General features: G+C 37.9%; 2 protein-coding genes across 2 annotated transcripts; both read left to right on the top strand.

Moving 5' to 3' along the window:
* The first annotated feature begins 475 nt into the window (after positions 1-475).
* On the top strand, positions 476-1,340 carry LOC121051730 (cytochrome b561 and DOMON domain-containing protein At3g61750-like). The gene is made up of 2 exons (XM_040514843.1): positions 476-855; positions 941-1,340. Exons 1-2 carry the CDS (start codon positions 616-618, stop codon positions 1,151-1,153), a joined length of 453 nt encoding a protein of 150 aa, XP_040370777.1. The 5' UTR covers positions 476-615; the 3' UTR covers positions 1,154-1,340.
* Positions 1,341-7,992: 6,652 nt separating this feature from the next.
* LOC112169235 (putative F-box protein At5g60060) lies at positions 7,993-8,751 on the top strand. The gene has a single exon (XM_024306244.1). The coding sequence runs from the start codon at positions 7,993-7,995 to the stop codon at positions 8,749-8,751; it is 759 nt and encodes a 252-aa protein (XP_024162012.1).
* The last annotated feature ends 11,915 nt before the right edge of the window (positions 8,752-20,666 follow it).

The following is a 20,666-nucleotide window of genomic DNA, read 5'->3' as shown; positions in this document are numbered from 1 at the left end:
CTTTCTTTTTCTCTTGGGTCATGCTAATGGTGTTTTAGTTCCAATCAAGATTTAAAGATATGAGATCGCTATCACTCTAATTTAAAGGGTTGGAAGGTTATATTTTCCAATTAATTTACTATAAATTCTTCTTCCTTCTGTTTGAGCTAAGCTGTTAAGTACAAGACTTCATTATGGTATCTTGTAATACACAACAAGTCAACTTCAAAGCTTCATCACTCATCTATCTATCATTACATGGCCCTCAAATTATTCTTTTCTTTTTTTTAAGGTTGTTGTAGAAAAATTTCCTAATATTGAAATTTTATCATGTTTTCCAAGATGATGATATCCCTCCTAATAATATAGGAGGAGTTAATTAATTGAAAACAACTTGTACATTGTTGGGGTTAGTTTGTAAGAATTGGCGGGAAATTATTATCCATCAGCAACCACTAGGAACAAACCCCACCACCACCAACCATATTCCAATATTACTTCAAGCCCAAGAGACTAAAACCTCTCAACCTCCTGAATATGCCTTCTCTTTCAAAAATCACACCTCACTTTGTTCATGATCTGCGCCACCTCTTGTTCTAAGCCTAAGATCTCATTTCAACGTTTCAGGTTTTTGAAATGGTGAATTCGGGGACTTGGCTTTCGGTTTTGAGGTTATGTGCTCTTCTCCTTTTCTTGGAGGCCAAGGTTTTTGTTTTGGGTTGTGATGATAGTAATGTCCAGGGTGGTAATAGTATAGATGGGTCTGGTGGAGTATCAGAGATTTGTATTAATGATCTGGCTAGTTTCATGCCACCACCATATGGTAATTCATCTGATATAGTCTGCATGCCTATTTGTAACACTTTTGTTTTGAGGGTATGACTTTTCTCAATTATACAAACTTCGCTCCTTTTTCTTGTTATGTTTAATAAATCTATAAGTTAATCATTTTTTGTTGCAGTACACCCAAACTAAAGATCATGTAATGAACATAATATTATCTACTGTGTACACCACTGGGTGGGTAGGAATGGGATTTTCCAGAGATGGATTGATGGTTGGTTCAAGTGCCATTGTGGGATGGGTTAATCCGTTAATAGAAAAGGCCATTCAAGAATTAAGCAATACTATTTGCGGGTTCAAAGTCTTCACAAGTTATACCAGACAAAGCTGAATTACCATATATACCATTTTTGAAGTGTGGAGATGCAGATCATCAATGGCAAGAGAGAGGAGATTCATTGGAGATGACAGTAGCGTTAGAGGGCTTAAGTGTTTTGGAAGCGGGGGTAGCCACAGCGGAACAAGGCTGACCGGCTTAATTTATATGGCTAGGGCCTTGCTAGGCTAGGGTTTTCACAAATGCTAGGGTTTTCAAGGAGGCTCAACCAATACCCAGGTTATGAAACATGGAAGCAACAACACTTGGCGGGAGATTGTGAATATTCCAAAAGCAACTTGCATTAAGAGATTGGCACATTTTTACAACATTAAAGTTTATTTCGTTTAAAATAAAAAGAAATGGATTCAAAACGAGGCACTCGACCACTGAATATCTTGAACTAACTATTTTCATTCTAAGAGCCCTGACCAGAACTCTTTTACGCCAACCACGTATAAGTAGAATATTACAAGGTTGTGAATGTAAGAGCCAAGGGATCAAGTGAATCCTGTCCCTTCTGCATATAATGGACGAGGGTCTGCTATACCCGATTGGTAACAAAACAAATAAGGGTTTACGTAGCAGTAGCTGTACAGTTTTCACTTGATGAAAAGCTGATTGGTTTGGAAGCATCATTTCCCCTGACCACTCTGTTATATATGACTTTGAATGACTGTGAGCCATATGGTCGACTGAGCAAACTTACTGTGGCATTCTCAGTCTGCTTTAGGTTTCTTCTGCCCCTTATCAAGATGCTGAAGGTTTTCTCTCCATCAATCGTCCTTTCAGCAGTGATCAGCACTACTTCCAACTCTTCCATTTGGGCTGTCACATGGTTCGTTCCGAGCATTCTCAACCCCACAGAGATCGGGACCAACTTCCTTGACCGTATCAATTGGATTACAAGTTGCCTCTGATGTTAGAATCTCCGCTTCTTTCTAAGTTTCCCCCACATTATCGACGTCCACTGGGGCAGAACTGGAGCAGAATCATCATTCTGAATTTTTGACTCAAGAGAGGGATCAGAAATTGGCTCAACAACAGGTGCTGGGGTAGAAAATTCTATTGGATGGCAACCATGCCAAACCATGTACAACGTCAGATACATTATAATTCACATGTCACTGGAAAGGTAATGGTTCGTACAACTTGGGGTTGCTATGACTTATCCTACTGTCCAGCACGCGCCGCACTTGCGCGGTGGCGCGTCCTTCATCGTAGTCCGGCCTCTGTGAAAAATTAATTTAAACAGTGAGAAATGATCAAGTGTGAAGAAGAAGAAGAAAGTGAAAACGCAGCCGTTTGGAGGAGTTATGTGTTTAATGATAAAGCCAAACGACGTCGGTTTGGGTTAGACCAAGGTGATGACGCATGGCTTTGAGTGCGGAGACGTCCACCGTATCTTTTAAACGTTTCCCTCTTACCTGCAATGAACGACAAGGGTTTTATGGTCGTTTGACTTTTAGGACACGTTCTTTAGTTTTTCTTTTTCCTTTTATTTCTTCTCTTCCCATATCTTCTCCAAGCCAATTAGCCAAAGTAGGGTTTCCAAGTTCTGGACGGACACAAACGTTGTAGCTTCCTCATTCTCAAAGGATACCTATTCATCGGCGAAGAGAGATTCTTTTACTTATACGTATAAATAAAGCAAACGGAGATATAATTAATTAAAGACACTAACTGCACAAAGTGTACACAGTACAGGCCCAACAACCCTAAAAGAGGAAATAGTCTGACGCCTCTGACACATAAAAATCCAAATAAATATCTAAAACTCTTATCAGTTCGCCGTACGCTATTAGAGACTGAACGAATAGTTCATAACACTGTTACTTATAGCTTCACGTATGTTTTCTTACAGATCCATAATAATTGTTCTTGTTCTGATCGTATTGTTTTCCATGGCTTTAATTTATTGTGTTATCAACAAGAATTGCAGGTTGATATATATCTTTGCTATTTCTTCGATCTATTGCAATCTGCAGATTGTATAGTGGATAAAACTTCCAAGTTTTCTGTGAAATTGTCTCTTGCATTTTCTATCTTCATATTCCTCTATAAGGATCATATCTCTACTACTATATATAAATGGAAGCCAAAGGACCCCTATTAGGTTCCATTTTAGAGAGATTGGCGTCATTATCGGACTATTTGAACTTCAGTGTTGTTTGCATGCCATGGTATTATGTAGCGAAGGAATATCAAAGCCAACGTCAAGCTATCATGCCAAAATGTCCAATGCTCTTGTCAACAGACAAAGAAGGTACGTGGAAGTATACAATGTCATGGAATCCAAGGTCCTTGATTTGCAATTACGTACAAGTGCCAAATATGCCATTCTGTGGTTCTTCAAAAGGATGGTTAATAGGCATATATGTGAATTTTGTAGTAAACCCTTATAAAATCCTTTCTTTAGGATTAAAGGGGGGAAGAGAGAGAGAGAGAGTGAATCTTCTCTATCATCTGCTTTCCTCCACTGATCGCTACTGCCTACAGATAGAGATGATGAGGGAAGAGAACGTTTTGTTAAAGAGTTTCACAATGCTGACTAGCTATTATATCATGAAGGCAACAATTTCAGCTCACCCAACATTAAATGCAAACGATTGCACTGTCGTGGTCATTTTGGAGGGGTTCAGTCGATTTGCCTTAATTAGAATCAGCAAAGACACGACATGGACTTATTTGAATTGGGTTTAGAATTCTGCACTGTATTAGTGAATTTATTAATGTAATAATGTTGGAGATGAATTTTATGCTGTCAGTATGAGAGGCCATTTGTTATTTTTTCATATCACTCCAGAGTTCTACTCTAAAATTGGTTGCACGCAGCATTCGCAGTCCGTGGGACTTCAAGAAAAAAATACATAGCGCATTCAAATGCGAAAGAATTGTTGATGGTCCAAAGATAGATGTACGTCTTTTAAATTTGAGCCGGTCTAGAGCCACACGACAAAAGAAATCCTAGTTTTCAGATCTGATTTCGATAAGTACAAGTAAACCAAGATAAAAACCTTAGGTGATGTTTCTCGATCTCTTTATGGGTGATAATTCTTCTCTGAATCAGTGCTGGCATCAAGTACTTTTGGATGTCTCCCAAATTGCATTTACTTCACTCATGATAATTAATGATGGTATGGATTATTATAATGGAGTACCCTCATGATGATTTTGGTGTTTATAACCTTGAAGATCAAAGCTTTTTACACATTGACACCACAGATGCTGACGACCTAGTGAAGAATGCTGGGCGTTTGGACGACTAATCTGGGTTTTTCCAACCTTTCACAGTTTCACCTGTAGTAAACCTTTCTACATATGTTTCATTTTCTTTTTTATCATTTCTTTTTGCTTTCTCCTATGTACGTCACCTTATATTTTTTTAAGCTATTTGATATCCCCGATCTATTTAAACTGTTTCTATTTCAGTGGCCTATGTTATATTTCTCTTCCGATCCTCTTTTTCGTTACTTAATTCCTTTTGAAGCTTGCGAGTGGGAGCTGTTACAAGTACACTCCATTTGACCACTAAGTGAATAATCTTTCAGATGGCAAAGCAATATTTAAACAATCCTTCACTTTCTTATGAATCTAAATAAATGTTACACTCAGCATTCATGTATCTTAATTTTTCATCAATTAACAAGTCATACAGCGCTGCATCGACCCCTGGTAATAATAAATTCATAAATGTGTGCTCCTTATGCATTTGTTCTAATCACCGTGCAGGTGAGTGTCACATAGATTCCAAAAAGACTCATAGCTCAATAGAAATGGTACCATGAGATCAGTGGCATAGCCAAAAATTTAGTTAAGAGGAGGGTCAAACTTACATAGCTAATCGATTAAGTGAAAAAAATAAAAATAATAACCGACTCGATTTAAAATACTCTTTACTAATCTACAAATAATCACCTAATACAGTTTTTTTTATCTCCAATCTATTTTCCTATGATGACAAAAAACAAAAAGAAATATGTACATAAGGATGAGATAAACAAATCAAGGAGAGGAATAGATATACAAAAAGAAACACATTTGTTTGTAAGAATAAGGTGTCATAAGCTAGTTAAAAGTAACTATTTTGTTACTTTAGAAGGGGCAAATTGAGTCAAGTAGCTCATATTTTTCTTACATAAAAGCAAACACTTCAAGCAAAATGGAGTTCATCAAGATGGTGAGCAGGGTCAATTGACCCTTCTGATGTCCATGTAGCTACGCCCTTGATGAGATCCTTCTTGAATGAAATTCGTAATATAAAAGTTCATATATCATTTAGAAATTTTTCTCATTAACAAATCTAGGGTCTTTCTAAATGTACCCAACAAATTTCTAAGTATACCCGGCAGAATAATTTTTATTTTTTATTTTTAATTTATAACTAATTAAACCAACTCATTTCCCCAAAATGCCCTAGAAGACAATGTACCCAGCAAAACAAAACATACTACCCACAAATATCTAGGTCGTAGATGATGATCCTCTTTACCCTAGAATTGTAACTGGATTTATATCATCTTTGAAGTAGAGTTTTAGTACCTTTTCACCTCCTCTCCTTTTGAAACATCATAGAGTGAAACAAAGGGATGGACAGTACGCAAGTTGAATCAATGCAAGGTAGTCGAAGTAATTCTAGCTTCCCTGAAACTCTTTGCTTCTTTATTATAACAAACTACGACCCGAGGATCATCATCTAGGACAAATATCTGGGTCTATATTTTCTCTTTACACTGGAGGTTGATGTTTTCGAGGATCATCATCCCGGACTCCCGGTTCATGAAATTTGAAATTGAATGTTTATTGTTCAAAGATCTGGGTATGTTGTGGTTTGCTGGGTATGATGTGTTTGGCTGGGTATATGTTGTTTTCTAGGGTATTTTGGGAAAATTTGTTGGTTTAATTAGACATAAATTAAAGGTAATAAAAAAAAAAATTGCTGGGTATACTTAGAACTTTGCTGGGTACATTTAGAAAGACCCCAAATCTAATATGTAGCCCGTTAATTGATAGGCTAGAAACCCAAAAAGGATAGAGTGACAAGTACGCTTGCATTTAACTAGTAAGTGAAAAAATACTTCAGATGGCAAAGCAATAATCTTTCATTTTCTTATAAATGTAAATAAACGTTAACTTACACTCATGTATCTCTATGTCTCATCAATCAACAATTTAAGTGCATATATAATCACCAACCGTGAGGTTTAATAATAGAAAGCAGAACCGTAGAAAGTAGATTATGTCAAACTTGAGTGATCAAATAAACTTCATTTTACTTGATTGTACGTGTTTGTGTTTCATCATTTATGGTTTCGTGTTAAATACTATTCTAATATGAATTGTTAACAAGTCTGTGTTAAAAATTATAACCTTTACAAACAAGAAATATGTGAAAGAACCACATAAAAATTCACAAATTTCAAATGGGTTTTCAATGAAAGAACCTGTGTAGAGAGGGCAAATGATATGTCGCATAGAATCATCTCTTACACGAAAACGTGCTTCTCCAATTTTGTTGGTCCAAGGGTTAAATTTTGATTTTATAGTCATTTGGGTTGATAATTTGTCTAAATATCTAAAAAAGTTCGGGTTTACATGCGAATAGCAGAATTTTATAACTAATTAGGTAGTGTAGACTATAAACGATGATATATGTTGCTTTGGGAATCACACAAGGTTTCCTCATTCTCAAAGGACGCTGAAGTCTCATAATCCTATTCATGGTGGGAAGAGGAATACAAGAATGTGCATAAATAAAGCATGCACATCAGGGACAGATTTCATCAGATCTATTCGTACGACACAGGGCCGTCAAAGTCGTCTAGTACAGGCCCAACAATACCCAAAAAAGAAATAAAGACACGACTGCTTTCTCTGGCCTCTGACACACACAATATAGATACCTGAACGGCTGAACATCAGTTCGCCGTCAAAGTTGTATATCCTTATGTTCTTCGATCTATTGCAATCTTCAGATCGTATAGCGATATAATTTAGTGTTTTTCCACTAAATTCAGTTCTTTTGCGTCCCTTGGATTATAAGTTGCATACATCTCTAGTAGATCGAAAATTACTTGCGAAAACAAACGAGATTATAAGTTGCATACATCTACATCTTTAGTGTTTCGTGGCTTTTTTCCTGGAGTGGTTTTACTTTTGTTTTGAGCCATCATTTAGAGTTTGGTAGATCTTGTTTTTTCCTCTTTATCGGCAAAGGTTTGGTAAATCTTCATAATTTATGGTTTTTCGCGTTTTGTTGTTTGGAAAAAAAAAAAAATCTGTATCTTTAGATAGATAAATTAGTAAACAAGGATACTAGGTATCCATCTACTTTGGGTTTTGTTGCATACAATTCTTCAAAATTTTTGTTGTTCTAATTATTTGATAGAACTATGGACAACCTTGTTCATCGTCATATTCATCTTTTTAATTGGATTTCTTTCTCTCTTTTTTTGCCTCTTCAGACTGGGCAGCACTGCCAAAGGACATTTTGGATTCAGTTTTAGAGAGATTGGTGTCATTATCGGACTATTTGCGCTTTAGTGTTGTTTGTATGCCATGGTACTATATAGCAAAGAGTCATCAAAGCCGAGGTCAAGCTATCATGCCCAAATGTCCAATGCTCATGATTTCCACAGACAAAGAAGATACATGGAATGTATACAATGTCATGGATAACATGGTCCTTGTTTTGCAAGTACAACTACCAAATATGCGGTTCTGTGGGTTGTCAAAAGGATGGTTGGTAGCCATAGATGTGAATTTTGTAGTAACCCTAATAAATCCATTCTTTATGGTTAGAGGAAGAGAGAGAAGATTCAATCATCTGCCTTCCTCCACTGACCCCTCCGAATATGGATGAGGAAAGGGAACGTTATGTTAAAGTACGGTCAAATTGTGACTATTATGTCTCGAAAGTGACAATTTCCGCTGATCCGATATTGAATGCAAAGGATTGCATTGTTCTGGTCATGTACAAAGGGTTCTGTCGGTTGGCCTTTATTAGAATCAGCAAAGACAAATCATGGACTTATACTGACGAAAGGTACTGTCAGCCAGTTCAAGACGTTATTTATTCTGGAGACAAATTTTATGCTGTCAGTACGAGAGGTGAACTTTTATCTTTTGATATTACTCCAGAGTCCTACTCGGACGTAAAATTGGCTGCACGCAGAATTCGGCCTGTGGAAATGAGCTACCAGAAGTTTTATATAGTGCATTCAAATGAGAAGGACTTGTTAATGGATCAAAGATATATGTCCTTTGAGCTTGAGCCCCAGAGCCGCCGCACAACGAAAGTCCTAGTGTTCAGATTTGATTTTGATAAGTCCAAGTGGATAAAGAAGTTAGGTGATGTTTCTCTCTTTATGGGTGATAACTCTTCCGAATCAGTGTTGGCTTCAAGTAATTCTGGCTGTCTGCCAAATTGCATTTACTTCACCCATGATTATGACAGCGTATTTAGTTACCAAGGAGTACCTCATGGTGATTTTGGTGTTTATAACCATGAATATCAAAGTTTCATACCAATTGACACCACACATGTTGCAACCCTAGTGAGGAACACTGGACGTGGGCGACCAATCTGGGTCATTCCAACCCTTAAACTGTAATAATCAATGCTTCTCATAAACATGTTTCTTTTTATCTTCCTTTGTTCTCTCTACAGACTATGCTATCAATTTCTTTTTTTTGGCTCAAACTACAGAACTGACCAATGAATTAATTGAAAGATTAGCCATGACAAAGGCCCCCAAAGTACAGGTTAAAAACTCTCAGATTGATTGCTCCGTAAGTATTACCTGGGAACTAGAAAGAGCAATGATATAACCAGGTTGACTGTAGACAAAATTTTCGGATGCATTTGGCAATACAGGCCTGCACGCAGAGAGATAAGGTTTTTGTGATTGAACAGATGGGTAAAATTAGCTCGCTAAGTCACTGCTGACTTGCTGGTAACCTATATGGGTGACTACAGCATGAACCAAGTTCAGACTATTATTACAAAGGCCCAAAAAATTAGACATTTTAGATGAAATTAAGTAGTTGTAGATCAATCTTATTAGACCTTAGACAAGACTCACAAGAGTAAATAACATATACTCAAAATCTATGTTCCTAGAGACAGTACCAAGAAATAGGCTAAAGGTGAGAGTCCCATATCTGGATGCAACGTGTGTAGTCAATCCCAGCAGTTGCTTACATCAAGAGGATATAAAACATTATTGTCAGTTGCCAGTTAGGAAGCTATAGAACTACAAACGTAATTTCATCTCTCACCATTTCGAAACTAAATCAATACTCAATCTTCCAATCTCTTCCTCTTTTGACCCTTCTTCAATGACTTCAAAAACAGTCACCTTCTGAAATTTTTCCGGTGTTATAAAGCAGCAACAATAGGAGTAGAGGACTGCAGCATCTTTTTCCTTTGATTAGTAAGTAAAATGGACCTGCATTAGAGTGAACTGCATCGGAATTCGGAAACAATATAATTCAATTGTAACATTTGTTTCCAGCAACTAGAATATGATATCTCAAGTGAAAGTTGCTTGCAACAAATAAATGATCACCTAATTGCCCTCAAATGTTGTAGTTCATTGCTCTTGTACTGGTTTTTTAGTGCAGGTCTACCTTAAAGTAGACAAAAAGCAGAAAGAAAGAAATACATAGGAAGTCAATCTGATACTTACACACATCCCTTCCACAACCATGGCAACAACTCAACAGCAAACCTCTGAGGTAAGGTAAAAACTGAGTAATTCAGTGTCAGAAAAAGCAATCTCTTCTCCTTTAAATGAATGTTGTAAATGGCGATTGTAACTCCTACATCTCTGCATAATAAAAGGAATATGCTTAACTTTTACCTTTATATATTCATCATTAAAATAAAAAGTAGTTTTCAAGTTTTCATTAATAAATTATATCAAAGTAACAACTTATCATGTAAATGCATATTCACCCAACAGAAAAGGAAGACATTTTTTCATAAGAAAAAAGGAAAATGTCACAGGATGGACATGAAACCTACATATAGCCCCACGATCAAGACCAATTCGACACTTCACACTTACATTTATTCACAGCAATAACTGGCAGAAGCTATCCACATCGGGTCACCCCACTTGAAAATACACAAGCATATAGCAGAAGCCTCCCAAAAATGACTCAAACCTCTACACAAAACTTGAAATTCTATTATTTCTCGACAATGTCAACTGTAATACATCCTCAATCAGAAATCCACAACTTGTAGTGTTTTCTGACTTTGTACTCATCATTGTAGAGGCAAGCATTCACCTGGACATTTGCAATTGGTGCTCAATAGGTACCCTGCCTCTGAGAAGGGTATGTATGAGAAGGGAGGTGCATACTGGATTAACTGAGGGAAAGACGGTAGCCGCCCCCGGGTGAAGAATCATGTTTACTAACCAGATGCAATAGTCGGGACAGCACCCGGCACCCACAGCAAAACACATAGCATTGTTCATGGAAACCGGGGCAGTATGAATGGATGATGAGGGGTTGAATGGAGCTGCGTCAAGCCAGGACTCAAAGTACTCAAGCCAGGCAGCAGCGTCCTGCAAGATGTGGTCAAAAGTTTTTGGACCTATATAAAGAATTCAGGGAAAAGAAAAGGAAAAAAAAAAAACTTCAACAAGATAAAAACAAATCAAGGGACACTTTCTCCTAGGATATGAAGACATTAAAAAGGTGTTATCTTCTGGCACTATATAGTGAGTCCTAAAACGGAAAGGGATTAAACCTTGGAGAAGATAAGACTCGAAAAAAACAAAATGAAAAAAATGAAGGAAAAAAAAAAAACTATGACAAGATGAGAGAGATACTAGTGTACATAGGTCATTTGGACCAAGCTATGCTCGTAGAGTTTGCAAAGTTGTCTGCTTATCCAAAAACTTAAAGGGCATGCATTCATCAATGAGAGTGCAATTGCAGTATTGTGGTACCTAGCCACTATCTGGAGAGATTTGCCATTAACTGGTTTAATTCACAAATAACTAAGCAAACAGTGAAACTGTGAGTACATATGGCATATAATATTTCACGGTTGGTACTTTTTAAAACATGTATTTTGCAGTAATTGCCAAGTTATCTAGAATCTGACCTCTAATATTCTCATGGTTGAAAGACTTACCCAATTGTAGTTAGAAGTAATTACTTTAGTATCACATATAGAAAACTCTTAACCAGAAAGTTGTTAACCATTACTTTAACCAGCATGGAAATGCAATGAAAAATAAAGGGAAAAATAAAGGGAAAAATAAAGAAGACCAAAACCAAAATCCCTATTTCTATATACAACTGAGATATTCATTTGAAACAAACCTTCAAAACTGTATCTAAAATGCTTTCCCTATTTCCTATTCCCCTATCCATAAAGCAAAACAGTCAAGACTCAGCTAAAAAAAATTAGACTGTTACGAATACTTCTACTCAGAAATTCCATCTGGGCATCAAGTAGAATATTTAAGAACATATCACGGATAATCTGAATTCTGAAAATATATAATAAATTAAACCTGAATATGATCTGGGCAGAGTAACTTTTGCTTACGCTTCAAAGCCTTGTGTAGATATCTGACTGCAATATGTACATTTCCTAGGCCTTCCTCCATCACAGCCACATTTATGTATGTTGCACCAGTGCTAAAGATTCTCACAAAGTCCCTCCTTGGCAGAATCAATAGAATTTGGCAGTCCATCTATTAAGAAGCTATATGCACCGGCCTCTAGAATCTTAACACCACTGGATCCAAGTTCATCCATGCTCTGATCTTTCCTTTGCATTCGATGAACGAATATCTTCTTTCTTCTTAACAAGTCTAATTTCCTCTGCAAGTGATCTGTTGTAACCAACAGAGGATCCTTCTGTTCTTCAAGTATAGATATGACCACAGTTATGTTTGCTTTGGAATCTCCTTTGACTTCATTTTTCTCCTCATGTATTTGAATACCATGTCCCTCGTTATCTGGAATGCCATTATCAGAAGAAATAACTTGCATATTAGCAATACAATACAAGGTGGAGACAATGCTACTTCCTTGTATGCAGGGGATTTTCCAAGATGATGTTGTGCGTAAGACGCAAATGAGTCCCACACACATGAATCCAATAATGTCGATACTCCCCCCACTTTAGCCACCCGGTGCAGAACGGGTATGGGGTTTTAATACAAAAGGCCTCGGCATTAGTGTATGTGGTACCATTCCTTATAACCCAAGGATGACTCTTCACCTTTCTGATGTGGGATTCCAAATGGCTCTAATCTAAGCCACACTTTTTCCAACAATCTCCACCTTGGTGTGATTCGAGCCATCTTCAATTGTCTCATGATCCGAATTCCAATAGCTCCACCTTGACCGCAAGCATCCAATTCCAAATCTTGTGATCCCAATCCAAACGGGAGCTCCTCCAAATTGCAACTCGACCGTATGTGACACCAAGTCCCAAGTGTCACTTGGGCTCTGATACCATTTGTTGTGCGTAAGACGCAAATGAGTCCCACACATGAATCCAATAATGTCGATACTCCCCCCACTTTAGCCACCCGGTGCAAAACGGGTATGGGGTTTTAATACAAAAGGCCTCGGCATTAGTGTGTGTGGTACCATTCCTTATAACCCAAGGATAACTCTTCACCTTTCTGATGTGGGATTCCAAATGGCTCTAATCTAAGCCACATTTTTTCCAACCGATGAAGTATAGAACTTTTTACAGTACCAATGCCATGTGGTGAACCTTTTGGACTGTCTTATATGGAATTGAAACTCTCTGATGTAACAACTTTTGTAGACGAAGGCATAAATTTGACTCTGTATGCCATAGCTTTTACTATTCCACGTCCAAATTTAGTACCTTGGGAAGGATTTGATGTGCGAGTTTCTGTATAAGTTCCATGAGAAGTTGACCAATTCTTTAAAAGGTAAAACCTACAGTTTGGGTCAGTATTCTTCACTGAAGGGTAATTCATGTCACCTTCTGGTAACTATAGATCTTCCCAATAGCTGCTCGCTGCTGCTTTACACGCTGCCCAAAATAGCCCGCTGATCTAGGCCTTTGAACTGGTTGCCAGTCATTTTCCCCTTCGACATGTGTTTCAGAAGAGCTCATGTTTGAACTTTCCTCGGGAATCTCCTCTACAACATGCTGGGGTTCAACTGAAGCAGGGATGTTTTCTTGGGTGGGATCTGTTCTTCTCTTGGTTCAAGTGTTTGTGTTTCTTCGTCTGCAACCTCTTTCGTGGTTTCTTTTTAATGGGGAAAAGGTATCGAACACAAGCCTCCAACAATCACTCAATAGACACAAGAAATAAGTAGCAGACTCATAAAATAGGGCAAATCCATGCCACAAATAAACTGATATTATTCATAAACTATAAGCTATCTAACAACGATTACATTACCCATATTTATAGGGTTTACAATACTTGGAGAATAAGTAGACTTAAGCTAAAATGGAAAGCTAATTAAATGTAAATCCTAAATTAAATGTAAAAAGATACCCTAAAAATATCTAAACAATGAAATATCAAATATTACAAATCTATAATAAAACAACAAAATAATGCATTTGATGTTGCCCATATGCACCCGCATCAGGCTTCCCTGGTTGGAAAGAATTCGTCCTCGAATTTGAGCCATTGATTGAAGAAAATTCAACAAAATCTTCCATTGCTTCAAATCTTCTTTTGACAGATTAGCTTGCAATTGATTCCTTCCATTCCAAATAAATAAATACTTTGAATACCTTTCTAATCTTGACTTGAGAAATCTGCTCATAATAATAAATTTTGCCAACCCAAAATTTGTCTCACCTTTCTTGATATGATTGACAATATCAATTAATATCTTCAGAATCTGTAAGTAGAAAATACTAACCCCAATGAAATCAATAAATTGATGAGTTGCATCTTCTTGTAATGGATCATAAAATTTGAGGGATGCATCTTTGCTTTTAGATTCAACACTCTTCGCCAGCTTGTTGGAGACAAATGACTTCTTAAGATCAACACCAACAATTCTATTAGGATGCTCACGTATTGACCCACACATACTATGTTCTATTTCTTGAGATCCTAAAACAATGTCGACATCCACATCTAGTTTGGGCTTTGGATCTGAATTACCCACATGATCATCCAATTCAAAGATATCACCCATGCATGAATTAATTTCATGACTTACAATTGCTGATGATGTTTCCACGTACAAGATGGACTGGCATGGCTTTAACGATATTTTGTTGCACTGGGAGATGAATCCTTTGTATGGGCAGGTCAACCTCTTCAATCTCCAAGCAATTTTCATCGCAATCTTCAGAATCATAATTATCTTCATCCTATATGTCTGGCTCACACAAAGAAGCACAGCGATGAGAGAGATCAATGTATTGTTCCTCCTTAATACTCTCACTGCTTTGGTGTGAAACTTCGATGCGATTGACACATTGATTATAGGTGGTAACGTTTCTCTCCCCGTCGGAACTCTTACGATGTTGTCGTCGAGTTTCGATGCGATCGACACGTTGATGATAAGTGGTAACGTTTCTCTCCCCGTCAAAACTCTTATGACCCCGTCGTCGAGTTTCAATGCGATCGAGACGTACCGCAAGTTGCTGAAGCATCCTTTTGATTTCAGCCATGTCGTTGTTGATGTCACGACCCTCCATTCGAAAACCTCCCCTTCATCGCCCAACCTGAGACATGGAATCCACCAAGCTCTTGCCAAAGCTCTGATACCAATTAATGGGGAAAAGGTATCGAACACAAGCCTCCAACAATCACTCAACAGACACAAGAAATAAGGAGTAGCAAAATCATAAAATAGGGCAAATCCATGCCACAAATAAACTGATATTATTCATAAACTATAAGCTATCTAATAACGATTACATTACCCATATTTATAGGGTTTACAATACTTGGAGAATAAGTAGACTTAAGCTAAAATGGAAAGTTAATTAAATGTAAATCCTAAATTAAATGTAAAAAGATACCCTAAAAATATCTAAACAATGAAATATCAAATATTACAAATCTATAATAAAACAACAAAATAATGCATTTGATGTTGCCCCATATGCACCCGCATCACTTTTGAAGAGTTGTCAGAACTTGCTGAGCTGATAGTTTAATAGATTTTTCCTTAAACCGCACAGTAAATTGAAATAGCATAAGGTGCATGACAAGAAATAATATTCCAATAACGGGTGAGGTACTTTGCATGATGTTCTCGAGGCCAAAATAGAAGTTTCCATGATGTGTCCACAACTGGACAATTGGCTCTGGCTCTTTCCTAATCTGATAGACTGTCAATGTAGCTTGCCATCAATGTATTTTCAAGAAACACTTCTATCAGTTTCATAGTAACCAATACATCATAGTGTCTGGACCAATTTGAAAATTTTCATCTTCTATTGGCTACATTGGTAACAAGAAACGGATTGAAGTGTATCCCAGATTCCATTTGCATTAAGGATGTGTATAAAATTAGCAAACAAAGCCAAACATGAAAATAGTCAGGGCTCCAACGTACCTTTGTTATGTAGGTTTCCTCTTCATTGCCGCATCTCTCACTTTGGCATCATGAGTGGGGTTGATGAAGTCGAGCAAATCTGACACACTGCCAATTTTGTGAAAACAAAAAAGTATTAAGCCATGTATTCATAAGAAAAGATTTCAGTGCAAGATATGTTTTAATTAGATATAAGTCCATCATACTGGTCAATTATTAGATTCAATCCATGTATTTGTCTCGTCAATTAACAACTTAGGTGGATGATAGCTGCTCAATCCAATGGTGTGGAAAAGTAGAACGTAGATTATATAAACTTGTGTGATTAAACGAAGTTCCATTATATCAGTTCTTGCTAACAAACCTTAAGTGGCCTTTGCTGGCTATGGATGCACCTGGTTTTCAAGTCCCATTTCTTGCAGCTTCTTGCTGTTCAAAAGCCTTGGACTCAAAGTACTCAAGCCAGGTAGCAGCATCCTGCAAGATATGCTCAAAAGTTTTAGTGTTTAAGTTCAAGAACAAAAAAAGAAAAGACTTTGATCAGGATAAGAAGGTCGATCATAGAAGTTTTTCTCTTTTGACACTCTATAGTTGGGATGCCCAAATGTCTCAAAAAGAAACAGTAAAGATCAGCCATTGGTGAAGATAATACTTGGATAAAAGTAAATAAAAAAATTTATGACTAGATGAGAGAGATACTTGTGTACGTAGATCATATGGTCCAAGCTTTGCTCCCAGAACTTGCAATGTTGTCTGCTCATGCTGACCGCTTCAAGGGTATGGTTCCACAAGTGAGATGCAAGAGATGCAGAGCATGTTTTACATATCTGAATCAGAGAAAGGGAACAACTGCAAGCTTTTACTCATGGGAAAAGTAAATCAGAAAAACATAAATATCAGTGAATAAACATGCTATGCACTATGCAGATATGAGTCTTATAACTACGGTTTCTCCCTCTGTTAAGTTTTTCTTTGTATAATTGAGATACTTTCGCAAAGCAGGACAAGACCGGTTAATACCAAATACCCAGTTCAACAGTTCCATATGTTGAAGGAATCATGATGCCAAAATCTAGTCATGGCTTATATCAAGTGGTGAGCAAGCTTAGTAAAAAAATTCATCATTTCTTCATGAAAGTAAATGAATGGTGCAGTTATACTTTTCTCTTCAATCATCTACATATATAAGTATTGTATAGATGGTTAAACTTGAATGATCAAACAAAGTTCCATTTTAGGACACACCTCAATTAAGTAGCCTTTGATGCACCCAAAATTGGGGAAAGTTAGGCAATACTTTGATATTTGATGATATTAACAATATGAGAAACTAATTAAAGTTGATGGTAGCTTTCATTTACATCAATCATAGCATAGAGTGTGACATGAAGAATCAACAACCCATGACCTAACTGGAAGAAAGTAACAGTAATTGGAGTAAAATTTGTAAAATTTGTTACCCTATCAAACCCAAATCTGAGAGACTTACTTGCAAATCCCCTAAAAGTAAAACCCATTTCACCGACGAAAACCTTTGCCGGCTAGCCGGAGCCGGGTTGAGTAGGCGGCTGTAGGCGGCAGCGCAACCCATCAACCCAAAGCCTCTGAGGGATATATATGAGAGAATAAAATAGAAGAAAACACAAACGACGTGTCGTGTGTATTGCGCGGGAATTTTCTCAATAGTTTATCCATCGTATCACTTCAAACCCTTAAATTTTCTCGGGTTTTAAGTCCTCCGAGCCTGTGATAGAGAGAACTCAGAGTCAGAGAGAGTCAGAGAGAGCGAAGAGAGAGAGAGAGTCTGAGAGAGCGAAGAGAGAGAGAGAGAGAGAGAGAGAGAGAGAGAGAGAGAGAGAGAGAGAGAGAGAGAGAGAGAGAGAGAGAGAGAGAGAGAGCGTGTCCGAATCCATGGCTCCGAGAAGGATCTCATTTTCTGATTTGAGCGGCAAGAAGGCTCAAGGTAACGCTTCTCGTAGTCAAGTAGAACAAAGGAACAAGAGATTTGGGATTTTCTGATATGTTATTTACCTTCTCCAAGAATAGAGTATATATACAAGACACATCAAGACCTTAGGAAACTAATTACAACAAAATAATCCTAATAATACACAAATATTCACAATCCTAATTACATGGCATGACTCACGCCAATACTCCCCCTCAAGTTGGTGCATACAGGTCACGGATGCCCAACTTGTCAAGTGAGTCACAGAAGGCTTTACTCGAGAGAGCCTTTGTAAGAATATCCGCCAACTGTTCTTCAGTAGGAACGAAGGGAAACATAATGACCTATCCATCCAGCTTCTCTTTAATGAAGTGTCGATCTACCTCCACATGTTTCGTGCGATCATGTTGAACATGATTGTGAGCTATTTCAATTGCAGCCTTATTATCACAATAAAGCGGCATAGCCTTTTTATGTCTGAACCACAACATCTCACACAGTCCTCGGGCCATTCCTTTATACTTCGCTTCTGCACTAGAACGAGCCACCACCTTCTGTTTCTTGCTCTTCCAAGTAACCAAGTTACTACCCACAAACGTGAAGTAGCCCAAATTAGACCTGTGGTCAGTAACATTACCTGCCCAGTCCGCGTCCGTGTAGCCGGAAACATCCAAGTGACTGTGTTTTGAAAAAAGTAATCCCTTCCCTGGAGCAGACTTTAAATACCGCAAAATATGAAATACAACATCCATATGAGTCTTACTAGGATTATGCATAAACTAACTCACCATACTAACTGCATAGGCTAGATCAGGTGTGGGATAAATAAATCAATCGGCCAACTAACCTCTGGTATCTTGCTTTATTCGTAGGCACTTGATCCAAATACTCTGCTAACCTATGGTTCTGCTTAATAGGAGTATCAACAGGTTGACAGTCAAGCATACCTGTTTCTGCCAGCAAGTCGAGAACATACTTCCTCTGACTCAACACAATACAATCCTTCCCACGAGCAACTTCAATTCCCAAAAAATATTTCAAATTACCCAAATCTTTCATCTCAAATTCAGAAGATAACTGCCCTTGTAACCTTTGAATCTCCTCAAAGTCATCACCTGTCACAACCATGTCATCAACATAAATAATCAAGGTAGTCACTTTACCACACCGATGTTTAAGGAACAAGGTGTGATCTGAATTGCTCTGCCGGTACCCAATTTTCTTCATGAACTTGGTGAACCTGCCAAACCAAGCTCTGGGAGACTGCTTCAAACCATAAAGAGATTTTTTCAATTTGCACACCACCTGCTCTCCAGTAGAAGTACCATATCCAGGAGGCAAATCTATATAAACCTCTTCATGCAGATCACCATGCAAGAATGCATTCTTAACATCAAACTGTTGTAACGGCCAATCAAGATTAGCAGCTAATGAAATAAGTACCCGAATTGTGTTAATTTTGGCCACTGGTGCAAATGTCTCATCATAATCCACTCCATACTTCTTAGTATAGCCTTTAGCCACTAGTCTTGCCTTGTACTTGTCCACCGATCCATCTGAATTACGTTTCACAGTGTACACCCACCGACAACTAATTGTCTTCTTCCTGGGTGGTAATGATACTAACTCCCACGTACAATTCTTCTCAAGAGCATCCATTACGACTGTCATTGCTTGCATCCACTTCTCATCCCGCATTGCATCCTGCACTTTACTAGGGAGAAACACATAAGATAATTGATTCACAAAGGCTACATACGGTTTAGACGGCCTATGGGTTGACACATAATTAGCAACGGGGTACTTAGCTTTTGCACTTAGAGTAGGTTCATAGTGTTTCGGGGGTTGACCACTGGTGGAACGACTAGGCAGAGTTTTGGTGGGAACAATATCTGACACAGAAGAAGTATTAGATAAAAAAGGATTAGAACATACCTCGGGTGATAGTTGAGCAGGTGAGACCGCTAAAGGAGAGGGAGAGACGGGAGAACTGTTCAAAACGGCATTGGCAGCATCGGGAATTTCATCGGAAACAGAATCGTGAATTTCCTCTCCGGCGGATCGGTAGGACTGGTCGGTAGCTGAATGCCCAAATATTCTCTTCTCCAGTCGGTGGGCTGCTGTCCTCGTTTTCAAGTTCCATTCCCAAATACTCCAGCCTTGAGAACTTGGATGCCAGTCGCACATCATCTTGCCCACTAAACAAATCTTCATAATAACACGACTTCTCCCCCTGATGAGAAGTCACAGGAGGCAAAAAATAACATGCATCTTCACTAAACGTAACATCCATGGTGACATAAAACTTCTGGGATTGAGGATGATAACATTTATAACCTTTCTAATGAGAACCATACCCCACAAACACACACTTAAGGGCTCTAGCATCCAACTTTGACCTCTGATTCTTATACAGATGAACATAAGCAATACAACCAAAGACACGAGCATGAAGAGTATTAGAAGATGGAATAGAAACGTAGTTAGACAGGACCTCAAGTGGGACACGACCTTGAAGAGGGGCAGACGGAAGACGATTGATTAGATGAGAAGCACACAAAACGGCCTATCCCCAAAGATACTTAGGCATGTTAGCACTAAGTAGAAGAGACCGAGCCATGTCCAGAAGATGACGATTTTTCCTTTCAGACACCCCATTTTGCTCAGGTTTCTGTGGACATGAAGTTTGATGTATTATGCCATGGTATTGGAAATATTCATGAAAAGAATGATTGACAAACTCACCCTCATTATCAGAGAGAAAGACCTTAAATAAGCATCATATTGAGTACGAACAAGCTTATGGAATGCTATAAAAGCATAGAAAACAGAATCTTTGGACTTAAGTAAAACTACCCAAGATAATCGAGTAAAGTCATTAATGAATAACACAAAATATCGCATTCCAGAAAGGGTAGAATGTTTGGAAGGACCCCATACATCTGAATGAATTAACTCAAAAGGCATAGTACTAGAATGAAAACTCGAAGGATAACTATACCTATGACTCTTAGCCAAAGCACAAGTTTCACAATGTAGGCTAGACTC

Source organism: Rosa chinensis, chromosome 1, assembly GCF_002994745.2.
Source record: "Rosa chinensis cultivar Old Blush chromosome 1, RchiOBHm-V2, whole genome shotgun sequence".
In the NCBI taxonomy this organism is placed as follows: Eukaryota; Viridiplantae; Streptophyta; class Magnoliopsida; order Rosales; family Rosaceae; genus Rosa; species Rosa chinensis.
This window is presented reverse-complemented; position numbering and strand designations above follow the sequence as displayed.

Excerpts from the sequence above, each read along its gene's own strand:
- LOC121051730 (XM_040514843.1), top strand. The coding sequence starts at position 616 with ATGGTGAATTCGGGGACTTGGCTTTCGGTTTTGAGGTTATGTGCTCTT. Across the intron at positions 856-940 it reads GTAACACTTTTGTTTTGAGG|TACACCCAAACTAAAGATCA; the intron begins GTATGACTTTTC and ends TTTTTGTTGCAG.
- LOC112169235 (XM_024306244.1), top strand. The coding sequence starts at position 7,993 with ATGGATGAGGAAAGGGAACGTTATGTTAAAGTACGGTCAAATTGTGAC.